Raw genomic sequence first — 13,782 nt, 5'->3', positions numbered from 1 at the left:
AGTTCTCACCATAAAATACAATACAAATTTAGAGATATAAATACTAAAAATCAACTGAAACACCCACGTAGCACTGAAGAAAATAGCATGTTTTTATGTTATGCCAATGACATCTCCTAGGAGCTCTCAGAATTGACCAGGCAGGATTTCTAATCCTTTCAGATAGTGATAGTGATATCAAAGAGAAAGCAAAGGAAAATCAAGCTGGACCAGCTCACAGCAGTAACCCTGATCGACAGTTCAAACTCAGATGTTAGATATTGCAGAACCTGTGCAAACTCTTGTTATTTAGGTGAAAGAAAACTTTGTCCAGATGGACCAAAATACCATCTCAAAAGTCAAACAAGTAAGAGAAGATATATTTAAACTATAGTTGAAGTTATATGAGAACACCACTAGTTACCGTACAATGTGAGATTTCTGTGGATTTGGGGAAAGTAGCCAAAGGAAAATGTCCTGGGAACAATATGAAATTTGTCAGAATCATTTGTCAGATGGTAAAAAAATATTTTTCACACATAAACCTTGTAGTGATGTAAACACTTGGGGTTATATTCAACTTTGATAAACTCAAGTAATGCCTGTCAACACAGCTTGGCAAAATTATAAGGCTTATGGGCAAGTAAGAAATCTATTGTTTGTTTGTTTTTTGTGTATAATAATTTTATTTCCCCATTATCATCATCACTGTGGTAAGGAGGGTGAATAGAATTTGTGCCTGAGGTTGTATATTTTCTTTATGACTGAGTCTTAACATTTATAGGTGTTGTATGTATGAAGGTGAACCTACACCATTTATTGCTGATTCTTTGAATTTTGAATCAACCCTCACACCCCATTTTTGTGTAAAAATGTATGGAAAGCAGGTAACCAAATTACAAGGTGTTTATTTCATTTCTCCTTCCCCTTAATCAAATAGAACACGGTAAATAGAGCATCTATTTAAGAAATACTTTGAGTTATAATACAAAGTCAACATTGATTGTGGTTTATGCTCATTTTAGAGGCGCCCACCTTAAGAGGGGGAAAAAGAAGCTATGAAGATCTTTACAATGGGGAATTTCTAGACCCAGCTCTTAGGGATAGTTATTACTTATTTGTTTCTGGCAGCACCCACAATTCACTAGGCTCTGGACAAAACCAAAAAAAGGGTTCCTATCCTGTAGTACTTATGCTCTAAAAAGGCAGAGTTAGAGCACAGGGGGATTCTCTAAGGCTAGGGAGTGCTTGGGGTATGGACAGTGGAAATGCATTAGTCATTTGGGAATATGAATATTAGAACAGTACAAAATAACCATGATCCAATTTACCAATCCTGTGAGAATAGCCATTGGAAAGGTGATTGGGGACAAGGGTTTGGTGGAGAGAAACTCCGCAAGAATCTCCTTGCAAAGATTTCCTGTGATTGTTCTATCAGGAGTTTTTCAACCTCCCCCACTCTCCCTTGTAGAGTAGGCAGTGGTTTTGTCCCCCATCTTACTGCTTTCTGTGATGTGTTTCAATAGGCCCGGGTTTGTGCATGGATGGCCTGTGCATGTGCAAAAAGGATTGGGGTGTCCTGCCTGTGTGTGTGTGTGTGTGTGTGTGTGTGTGTGTGTGTGTGTGTGTAGCGGATGGGTGGGTGGGGAGAGGAGTCATAAAAAAAAATAATACCAACTCATGCTGCATTAACTTTATGCTCTAATCCTTGTAGGGCTTGCTGGAGGACTAATGCATTTCCAGTGTCCATACCCCAAGCACTCCCTAGCCTTAGAGAATCCCCCTACTTTGCACAGAGCTCCCCATGGGATCTTGGCTGGGTGCTGGAGATGGCAGCGTCACAGAAGTGGGTGAACATTTACCCCATGTGCATGAGGGAGATCAATTTAGAGGATCTCTTCCATGCTGATAACTTTGTGAAAAAAAGATCAAGGCCCATACATACAATATCCTGAAATATTATATCTAGAACTACAGTAGAGCCCAATCTTGCCAATTCTTTAATTATGCCACACAGAGTCCTGTGGCACCTTTAAGACTAACAGATGTATTGGAGTATAATCTTTCGAGGGTGAATACCCACTTCGTCAGATGGCTCCAATACATCTGTTAGTCTTAAAGGTGCCACAGGACTCTCTGTTGCTTTTTACAGATCCAGACTAACGCGGCTATCCCTCCAATATTTAATTATGCCATTAGTTCTTACTAACCTGAATAGGTTCAGTGACTTCAGGGAACTAATTGTATACAGGGAAAGGGAAATGGTCTTTTGGTTAAGGCACTAGCATGGGACTCAGGAGATCTGGGTATGCTTCCTGCCTGTGCTGTATGTTTTCTGTGTGACCTTGGGCAGTTCACTTAATGTAAGTAACTTGGCTCCCCATGTGTAAAATGGGATAATAGTACTCACTTTCTTTCACACTATGAAATCTAGTCTATTTAAACTGTGTTTGGGAACAGATAGTGCCTCAGTTTGTACAATGCCTAGCACAGTAGAGCTCTGATCTCTGTTGGGAATTGTAGGCATTATTGTAAAACAAATAATACTTCTCATGTGAGCAGGAGTTTGCAGGATTGAGTCCATAACGATTAAAACATATTATAACAAACACTTGTGAGGAGGTAAGTAGAGAGCACTTTGTCCCCCTCTTTATTTTTGAACAGTTTTGTGAAATTATACTTGAAGATCTGATCCTGCCAAGATTCATACTTAACATTCATAACTCGATTAGGAGTTTTATGTATGGAAAGCAACTCAGATTCATGCCCTGTATAATATTAATTATTATTTATAATAAACAATGTACTGTGATATTCATTTGCTCAAAATATGTAATTTTGTTCCAGATGTGAGTGCATGGCTATGGAGAAAATGTTTGATTCCTCTAGAAATAAAATTTATATTTATTTGCCGTTTCAACAGAAATTGAAAAGGAAAGTTGTGGGGATCCTGGAACACCATTGTATGGTATCAGAGAAGGTGATGGATTTTCCAACCGGGATATTTTAAGGTTTGAGTGTCAGTTTGGATTTGAATTAATTGGAGAGAAATCCATTGTGTGTCAGGAGAACAACCAGTGGTCTGCAAACATTCCAATTTGTATTTGTGAGTACCAAATGCTTTTTTTAATGCAACATATATTACACTATCCTTGAGTAATTGCTTGTGTGATTAATTGCAAAGTTAGTACAATGTAATTATTTTATTCTGGCATGGAGAATTTACTCTTGTTTAGCGAGAGCTTCACAATATACATTCTATGACCACTTAAAATATTTTTTCTGTTCTTTCCTCTAGTAGTTATTAAAAGGAAGTATTATTATGTGCCTACATATAAAATGTTATTGTTAACATACTGTATTTTCTAGGAGGCTGTATATTTTATGCGTAAGATATTTTTATAGTAACTATTATAAATTGATTAAATAAATTAAGTTAGAAATTGCTGTATTGCAGTCAAAGGCATTTAAATTATTTACAGATGTTTTCCATGCATTATACATGAATATATTTTAGAACTTAAATAATCATAGAGATGTATATTTCAGTTGTCTATCAATAATATTATGCAGAATAAACTTCACCAATTATATAATATATATATATATATATATATAATGTTAAGAGAGAGATATGTTGGTTACTCTACACACACACACACACACCCATATATATATATATATAGTAACCAACATATCTCTCTCTTAACATTTACATAAAATATTATGGGCCAAGCATATTAAGAGCATCATCACTCACTTTCATCATTGTAAGTTAATTTAATATTGCTTAAATGGTGTGGTTAGACATGAAATATTGTCTTGATAGCAGCAAAATAAGCCTACCCTTTTTTTGTGGCTAGTCTAATTCTTGTGCTTATGTATGAGCTACAAATGAGAATGGCAGAATTGACCTTCTGACTCTTAATGTACTCAGTGAGAGGTTTGTTCATCTAAACAGTTCCCTAAAGCAGAAAATAAGTGGTGCCAAAAGATTAAGGACTGTTGAACATGGATAAAAAATGAGGACTGCTGTGGTTTCCAGAATCCTGTTACTGTTCTATGTTGCCTGGGGTGTTGCTTTCTGCAGGAAGCCTGTAGAGATAAAAGCAGTGAGAAGATACAAAAAAAAAAAAAAAGAAAGAAAGAAAAGAAAAAAAATCAAATTGATAAGTTCTCCTTTGGCTTCTTAGCTGGTCCCAAAGACATTGGCTTTTTCAGTTGCAATAGTAAGCACGCCTTAAAGAAATTTTAGGAAGAGATGATCATATGAGACAATTCTCTTGAAAATAGGTTCTACTCTGTTCTCTAATTTCTTTCTCTTTCTTTTGATAGTTCCTTGCCTTTCTAATTTCACTGCACCGATGGGAACAGTTCTTTCACCTGATTACCCAGAGGGATATGGAAATAATTTAAACTGCATCTGGACAATAATCTCAGACCCAGGGAGCAGAATTCATCTCTCTTTTAATGACTTTGACTTGGAATCTCAATTTGACTTCCTTGCAGTTAAAGATGGTGACTCTCCAGATTCTCCAATACTTGGTACTTTCACTGGTGCTGAGGTTCCTTCGCATCTTACCAGCAACAGTCATATCTTGCGTTTGGAATTTCAAGCTGACCATTCAATGTCAGGCCGTGGCTTTAACATCACTTATAACAGTGAGTAGTTTTTCAATGTGGACTTGTAAAGTACATACATCCAAATGTGTGGTTTGTCTTCTCCCTGAGTACTTTGCTTGAATCCTGCTTCCCGGCTCTTTGTGTTTTGTCGTAGGGTATTTCTAAACTGCAATCACTGAGATTGCAGCTTGAGTAAACGTTTGTGTGCTAGGTGTAATATAGTAAGCTCCAGTCCTGGACTAGTGAAAGTGGTCAGCTCATGCTTCAGCATAGCCTAGCCCTGCAAGTAATTACCTAGGGTTATGAGTAGCCTTGTACAGCCTGGCACTGCTGAAACTCAAACAGCTGCATCTTCACTACTCCAGTACTCAAGCTAGCAAAAATAAGACTAGGTCGGGTAAATCTGATCAATCTGCAATCCCTGCCTGTGATTGTAGTCTAGACATACCCTTAGACTGTCAGAATGTCAGCCAGTTGGGAATACCAGGCAGGGGACAAGCTGAGAGTAAATTTGCCTACTGTGCAAAACATGGTTTTTATACTGTTATCCTTCACTCCCATCCCTCCCTGTTTATTTGTTTCATCCACATCATGTCTTATCACAAATGTAGAATGTGAGCTGTCATGATGACACTGTCTCCTTATTACTCGTTTGTACAGCTTTTATTACAACGGGGCCCTGATCCTTGAGGCACTCCCATCTACCACACTAATACAAATAATGTGTTAGCATAGTCTGTATTTCTTACCCTTTGTTGTATTCTGGGCTCCTTCACTACGATGTATTTCTTCTATTGCTTAAAGGCCCGATCCTGCAATCACATAGTATTGAGACTACTGTTTTACTACCTTGAGTAAAGGTTGAGTTCTCACATCTGAGTTGTTGTCACATAAGTAAAGCCTAAAGCTACCCCATGTGAGGAAATGTTCACAGAATGGTTTCTAAGGCTCCCATCCTGCAAAGACATATACATTTTCTTAACTTTATGCATTGCAAGTTATCCTGGATCTTTTGCAGGATTGATGTCCAAGATTGGAGTATAACCACAGTCATAAATATTAATATTTTTCTGAAGGATTTAATTTGTCTGTTTACAACTACTTCTCGGTATTAAGATTACAGCAAAAAAGGGAGATGCAGAGCGATTAGCATAGCATAACTTTTTGTTAATTATATTTTTCTTAGGGACAACAGCACTTCATTAAACATTGAGAAAGCTGATGGCTTAATATTTCAAGGTCTTATAAGTATAGCAGTCAGAAAAGATGTCTATTCGTATTGGTGAATAAGTGCTGTTTTTTCTCAACACTGAGCCTAAGCAATTAATAACAATGCGAGTTTACTGCCTTTCCGAAGTGACACTGGTGGCGAATACCATCACTAATAAGTTGTCAAAGTGTAATTGCACACCATTAAAGTTAAATTAGCTGTGACATATGTCATAGCAACTTGCTATATAAAACTGCTGCCTTTGGTTTTCTATCTCTTTGTATTTCAGATTGTGTCTTTCTTTGACTAAAGTGTCTATTACACATCTTATTAAACCTAAATTTAAATTAGATTATTCTATTCCTAGGGATTTACATAAAGAAGATTCATAAATTTAGTTACAATTTCTAGGTTTGTTCATATATCTGTATATTTCCTTAAAAATACATTTGAAGTATTTGAAAGAATTGCAAGCCACCAGCAGAACATTATTGTATGTTTTTAAACTTGCAGAACTTATAACTAGCCTTAAAAACAAATAAATAAACAAATAAAAAACACCAACTTTTCTGGGAGTCAAGCATACCAACTTTCATTCCCCAACAATTTTTTACATTAAAGTGATGAATCCTTAAAACAGGAAAAAGCATCCTGAGAAAAGTCCACGCTATTGTATATTAATATACAAATTATCATATCATTCCCAAGTGCTTTTTTTTTTTTTTTAAGTAAAGCAGATTATGTTTGAACTCACATGGGCTCTCCTGAATTTACTGTAAGTATAATGGTGGGGGATGGAGAGAAGATTTGCTCTCTGCCAAGAGCTAGAAAAAAATCAAATGTGAATAGGAACCTTTAATTTATAGAAGATTTTTCCGTTTTTGTTTTTCCAAGTGAATAAAACTATTTTGAATCTCTAGACTATGGGCCTAGTTCTCCTCTCACTTTTACACCTCCTGTACCCTGGAATTACTTCAATGAATTAAATGGAATTGAGCCTGATGAGAGTACAGAATCAGGGACCCTATTTTTAGGCCTGTAGATATTTCATGCACTTGAGATAAGTCTCTAGCTCAAAAACTTAGATGGCTCTGTTTGAAAAAGAAGAAGAAAGAAAGAAAACCAAGCAAAACAGAATTGGAATTGCTGACCAGAAAAAAGAAAAAAAATGGTGGGAAAATAGAGTGCTTTGATTATGATGTCCCTCAGCACATAGAAATCATTTATAACATGTGTTGATAATAACTGAACATTTGCTCTTATATATGAAAACAATGAGAACATTACCTTAGTAACCTCTACTAAATGTATATATTGGCATATATGTTACAATAATATTGTTTAAAATAATAGTGCTTTTCTACATTTTTAGATTTTAAATGTCTATATTTTAAAATTCTTCCTTATGGTTATGTTTAAAGTAGAATTTTGGGGGGGGGGGGGGCGTGAGGGAGAGCAGAAGGGAGGCTCTTAAGTTAGCATTATGCTTGCAAAAGACAGAAGTGAGAGCAGCCCCATATACCATGACTATTTTTTCTCCAGTAATGGCTCATGTTACAGTCTGATAACTTACTGAGACATCCTTTCCAGAAAGTGTGAGCATAACAGATTGCTCTCAAGGCCAATCATAGGAAGAAAATTCCTGTTAGTTTGAGTGTCTTATTTCATTTGTGGTATTCCATTATCTATTAACACTTATGCTTTATATAAGTCTAATCATTTTCAAAACCATTGTTTGTCTCCTCTTCCTTTCAATATAATATTTGTATTTCACAGAAAAAAGTACAAAGTGTTCATTCTTTGGTAAGGAGACTGTAGGCTAAACAAATACCACACTCAAGGGAGGATTTCATTTGTGTGTTACTTGAAGAAAGAAAGGTGGTTCCTTATCCACATTTGGGGGGAGTTAAAGGGACCTGCAATATAAGTACTTAAAAAATTGTCCTAAAAGTGTATGCCTCTCCAGACGGGGATGGGGTTCTGGTCTGCAGACCACCTGTGTGAGTAGTAATGCCATTTACTACTCTAACTCCCGAAGTTCACTTTGCTTCTGGTTCAAGCATGACTGACTTCTATTCTGTAACATCTCTACAGTGGAGAATGCATCCATATCTGTAATACTAACAATTCTGGAATCCTTTTTTACTTTCTCGCATAATACTCCATATTCAGATGTCAGAGTACTGTCCTGGACAGAAGGATAAATCCCTGAAATAGCAAAATGTAATTGGTATTATGCAGTATATTGGCATGCCAGTGAGCATAAATGTCATGAAAACCAGATCTACTATGTATCCTATTGATATGTCTGAGCCTTCTTGAGTATGCATCCGAAGAAGTGCGCTGTAGTCCACGAAAGCTTATGCTCTAATAAATTTGTTAGTCTCTAAGGTGCCACAAGTACTCCTGTTCTTCTTGAGAATATATTTCTCAATGTCAAATGCCGATTTAAGGATATATATCTGTGTCTGTCCTTTGTTATAGTATATAGTACTGGGGTCATATTAATGTCATAGTAAGTGAAAAAAAGTAGCAGTCAATCTCTTCACTAAAAGTACTGACTGTACATAAAAAGAAGAACAGGAGTACTTGTGGCACCTTAGAGACTAACAAATTTATTAGAGCATAAGCTTTCGTGGACTACAGCCCGCTTGACTGTACATAATTTGTTGGGGGTGAAAAAAGATCTATTTGCAATTCCCAGCAATTCCTGCTTATTTGAATGCTCTGAAGCCATACACTATATCCATATTTTCATCCCCAGAATTTACAATATTTCCCAAGTCAAAAATGGAACATTTTTATGGCATTTTGTATTGCCTGATTATTATGGATCTCACTATTTTTGTAAACAACATCTAAGAAATCTTGTTGCTAAATGCTAAATCATTTACATCAAAACATTCTATTTTATAACAATATATCTTTAATGAATGGGAAAATGACATAGATAGGTCTAATCAGATAGGTCTGCCACAATATCTGCACATTTTTTTGCTTTCCTTAGAACATATAACATTACTAAGGTTCAATTCAGCAGGCGATATAAAACATTGTTTACACTTGCGTACAAGACGGTTAAAGGGGTTTAACCAGAAGGCTGTTTGCTATTTTTCAAAATATCTTCAGTTGAAAGATACTTATGCCATTATTTATGCTATAATCATAAATACAAAACCTTCATGTAGATAGAAGATTTGTATACTGAAATGATCTCAGGAAATAAGATGATGGATATAGTATGAGAGCACTAACTAATTTCAAAACTTTTTTTATAAATATTCACTGAAATTTTTGAATGAATTTAGTTTGCTTCTTTTGGGGTTTGTTTTCTGTGGAGAACATTTCGCAAGAATGATTGTCCAAAGTAGATTTCAAAGTTGCTTGTGTGGATATCTGTGCAGGAAGTGCTCAAACATTTATGTAATCATGGAAGAGAGCAAAACAGTGATTTATTTTGGCCAATCACAGTTAAACAACACAGCTTACATAGTGAATACTGTCAGAGAACTGTCCATGAGAAATACATGCAGTGTAAAAAAATTCACCAAAAAAAATCTATTTTTCAGTACAAAATAAATTCAGTGAAATTGACATCTACTTACTGGTATTTTTTAGCAGGAAAAATATGGTGAAATTGATTGGATGAATTATTTGTTGCATATTATTCTCTCAGCTCTAATCTGTAGTCATGCCCATGTATTTTCCTAGTTTTGTGCCCACTCACCAATTGTTCTTTCAGGCCAATTTAACTATGTTTCTGTATAGGGTGACCAGATGTCCTGTTTTTATAGGGCCAGTCCCATTTTTTGGGACTTTTTCTTATATAAGCGCATATTACCCCCCCCCCCATCCTGTTTTTTCACAGTTCCTATCTGGTCATCCTATTTCTGTATAAATGAGAAGTGCTTATAGCATCAGGCTGCTTAACACTACAAGTACCTTCTCTTCAGCAAATTATCCTATCTTGCACCTCCCCAAAAACTCATCCTTCTTCAAGTACAACAAATACACAAAAGAATAATTTACAGTTAATGTTACTCAGACTGACAGACACCATGTCCAGTGTTGTAAATTTTCCACAAGAAATTGATGCTAAAAGTTGTATGTAACACACTTCCATATAAAGAGAAGATCAAAGTAAGCCATGAATAACAACTCTGTATGTTTCCTTCTAAGGGTATGGGTCTAAGGATAGATATGCCCTCCTGTGTGTGTGTGTGTGTGTGTGTGTGTGTGTGTGTGTGTGTGTGTGTGTGTGAATGAGTGTTTGTTTTTGTGCACTCAATGTACAGTTTATTCGGTTACAAAAACAATAAGCCATCCTTTCTATCTCATATGAACATGTACAGAAAAATAACTCTCCTTTCTGCATTTGCCTTGTAGGTACAGCTTAACCTTTTACTCTGAGGGCTTATCTACACTAGAAAGTTTTGCTGCTTTAATTATACGCATATAATTAAGATGGTAAACTCCATCACAGTGTGGTTGCAGCTATACTAGTATAAAAATCCTTTTACCAGTATAAGTTATTCCAGTTCCTGAAGCAAAAGAAGCTATGCCAGAAATAAGGCACATTTATAACAGCATTACTGCTTCCACTCTAGGTCTTTTACTGGTGTAGCTATTGTAAAAATTCATACCTCTAACCAGCAGAGTTACACTAGTATAACTTTCCTAGTGTAGACCAAGCCTAAGTTTGATGCATAGAAACTACTGTCCCAATTTTTTTAAAAAAGCAGCTGTCATTTCAGTTAGAAACTGCACAATAGAATTTTTCCTTTCCATAGAGCCCTAAAAATGTCAACTTACTTGTAAGGCTTTATCACATTCTTTTTTCCCCCCCCTTCCTCTTGCTTCTGTTTTAAAGCTTTTGGACATAATGAGTGTCCTGATCCTGGAGTACCAATCAATGCACGGCGTTTTGGTGACAACTTTCAATTAGGGAGTTCAATCTCAGTCATTTGTGAAGAAGGATTTATAAAAACACAAGGAACTGAAACCATTAGTTGTATACTAATGGATGGGAAAGTAATGTGGAGTGGACCTATCCCTAGGTGTGGAGGTATGTGAATATTTATGCTATTGCTTTTCTATTTAGGATAATTTATCATTAGTTCTTTAAAGTTGTCATAGGGTGAAATTCACACTTCTTCCAAAGACCAGCACAAAGACTATGCCTCACTTAAGTCTCACTGAACCTCTGCAAAGGAGTGAATTTCATTCATTCTGAATATTTTCTAATTAGTGCAAAAATAATTACAATTAGTTTCTCTAAGTCAATTTTCTCTAAAATTTATTTGAGAATTCCTGAGAGGATGACTTACATTTGCTTATTTAAAAAAAAAAGCAGAACAAATATGTTAATAGATTGCAAATATGGATGATAATAGTTTATGCAAATTGTCTTTAATTTTTTTTCCACCTGACAAGTTGCTTAGTTTTGAAATAGTTATTTAATTGAGTTAGTTATTCATAATATTATTGGTAAACACCAAAAACAAAACTTGTTGAAAGCAGTCTTTGATAGTGATAATAGGTATTTGTTGGTAACATTTAATTTGTTTGATATTTTGACTTTGAGTTAGGTCTGTTAAAACAGAGTGTTTTGTAGATCCTTAATTTCCCTTTAAAAGATGTTCTGAAAAAGATTTAATGTGACAATTGTTTCTTTTTGGGGATAAGGCATCAAACCACGGTTCTGACTACTTGAAACCATTACAGAGTTTGGTAAATTCTTTGTTAGTGTAAATGGTTAGAATTCCACTGAGGTCAATGGAGCTGCACCCATTTACACCAGTGGAGAATTTGGACTCTTATTATTTTGAATTGATGGAAGTTTTAATAGCATGCATGGGGCACTACATTTTTAGTCAGATCACTGCATTATGCCTACTTCCATTTGCCTTAAAAGTTCAGTTGGATACTGTACTTCTTCACGTTCTGTCCTACACTTCTGGAGGATCTTGTTGCGAGCTATTAAATATCTGCTAGATGCCACTTCAGAGAGATCTGCATTTCATATATGGGTAAAACGACTTAAATCCCTTACCTGTCTCACAGGATTATTGACACTTAATTAGAAAATGTGCATAAAGCAAAATAAAAAAAAAGCACTACAGAAATACAAACTATTATTACACGTGGTACCTCGTTCATTTGATGTTGAAATATGTATAGTAAAGAAGCAATGAAATATGGAAGCTGATTATCCTGAAACTCATTCTACAACTCCCACCTGAAAAAATCAATATATAAAGCTCCAGAGGCAGTGCTTTGCTGTCTGGGGATGAATTACTGAATCAGGACCTGAGAACACTTCCTGGTGCACTGAACAGTCAGTTTAGCAGTATAAACAACAATAGAGCAGGCAGTGGTAAATGGAAGACATTAACAAACCTAAGGCTCTTTCTTTTCAACATACAGATATTTTCTCTTCTCTCCTTCCCTTTGTCTTCTTTGGTTTTTATTCACTTGCCTCCCTGTTTTTCCCCCTTGCCTCTTCCTTCTGTTTATCTCTTTTCCCTTCTCTGTCTTCTCCATTTCTCTCTCTTTGCACCCAAACACCGATATCTTTGCCCTGGTCTACTTGAATGCAGAACACCATATAGTCTGTATAAGGTGGTCTTGTAGTTCTTGGATTATGTTAATCACACCCAAAACAATAATGCCACACTGATCTACTTTGTAGTTAATGGAGCTGGATGAAATTGCCAATGAAAATTAAAAGTGGAATATTCACTGTCATATCGAGAAGCTAAATTAATCTGGGAATACCTCAAAATGTCCAACCATGCACAAGGCAAACTGATGAAAGGATAATTTTAGCCACTAATTGGAACATATAGTTGAATTCTGGATGGTAGGATTGCTATTGGTAGGATTACTAGTTGGAGAATTAGATATATTTTTAAAAAGTGAAGGTGTAGATTAAAAAAAACACACAAAAAGAGGACCTTTATAAAGCAGAATTTTGTAGCCAGTATTGCAGCTGGTATGGTGTATATAATTGTCCAGAGTTTTATTTTATTTAAAAAAAAAATCAGTGCTCATTATTAATCAGTTCTGTTCAATTAACGCTCCAAATGCATATCTTTATTTCATACAGGATGAAATCTACTTCACTTGGCTAAATCCCAAATAAATCACATCTATCCAGGTGAAGGGTAGCATAGTTAGGAAGTCAATTCCACTTCTAAATCAGAGCCAGGGAGTGGGGCTGCTTTTAGGCTCCCTCCTTTTCCCTTTAGCTACCTGTCTGCTATTCCAATCAGTATAATCTAGAATAACAACTACAGTTTGACCACACCCATTGTGAAGAGGGTTGGGACCACTAGATATAAGTAAACATATACCCCCCATGCTGCATCACAGCCCTTTCAGCCAGTCTACATGGAGCTCATGTGGAGACACTTTCTGTGTTTTGGATGCTGTGCTGGCACACCTGGGTGGCAGCTCCACATATGATCATCCTGTATAGCTCATATGCAGGATTTAAGTGGTACAGAGAGGTTGCCCTGCTTCTCCATACCAAGGAGAAATAATATCTTGAAAAAGAATCTGATGTTATGAACTACGGAGTCTGCATAGAATCACCAGTCAGATCTGGTCCCCAAATAAGTACCAATTGTGAGCACCTGTTAGCATTAGGCTTTCCTCATGTCCATATATATAGAGTTCCTGGCTTATGGTTTCTTGAGTACTGTTACATTCATGGCACACACATATAGAGAAGTTAGATAAAAACATAAATTTCTCTTGCTGGAAGATTGCAGCATATATATTCTTTATATTCCGAACAATACCAGAGGAACCCCAAAAGAGAGAAAAAAAACAGTCTGTTCCCTAAAACAGAGGCACAGATCAACTCATTTTACTCTAGGCTGTCTGTCTTCAGACTGTCTGCTTCTTAACACAGAACACATACTTCCCCATAGGCTGCAAGCAGGATCAGGACAAAAACAAAACCT

At 36.0% G+C, this 13,782-nt stretch overlaps 1 protein-coding gene across 2 annotated transcripts in view; it reads left to right on the top strand.

The window, feature by feature from the left end:
* CSMD3 (CUB and Sushi multiple domains 3) overlaps positions 1-13,782 on the top strand; it is a 1,168,516-nt gene that overhangs the window by 673,450 nt on the left and 481,284 nt on the right. For both annotated transcript variants that reach the window (XM_005287288.4, XM_008168301.4), the window contains 3 exons: positions 2,903-3,085; positions 4,315-4,641; positions 10,683-10,877. In XM_005287288.4, coding sequence (XP_005287345.2) covers positions 2,903-3,085; positions 4,315-4,641; positions 10,683-10,877 — 705 coding nt within the window. The remainder of the gene's footprint in view (positions 1-2,902; positions 3,086-4,314; positions 4,642-10,682; positions 10,878-13,782) is intronic.

This window comes from Chrysemys picta, chromosome 2, assembly GCF_011386835.1.
Source record: "Chrysemys picta bellii isolate R12L10 chromosome 2, ASM1138683v2, whole genome shotgun sequence".
NCBI classification, from domain to species: Eukaryota; Metazoa; Chordata; order Testudines; family Emydidae; genus Chrysemys; species Chrysemys picta.
Note: the sequence above shows the minus strand (reverse complement) of the source record. Positions and strands in the feature narration are given on the sequence as shown.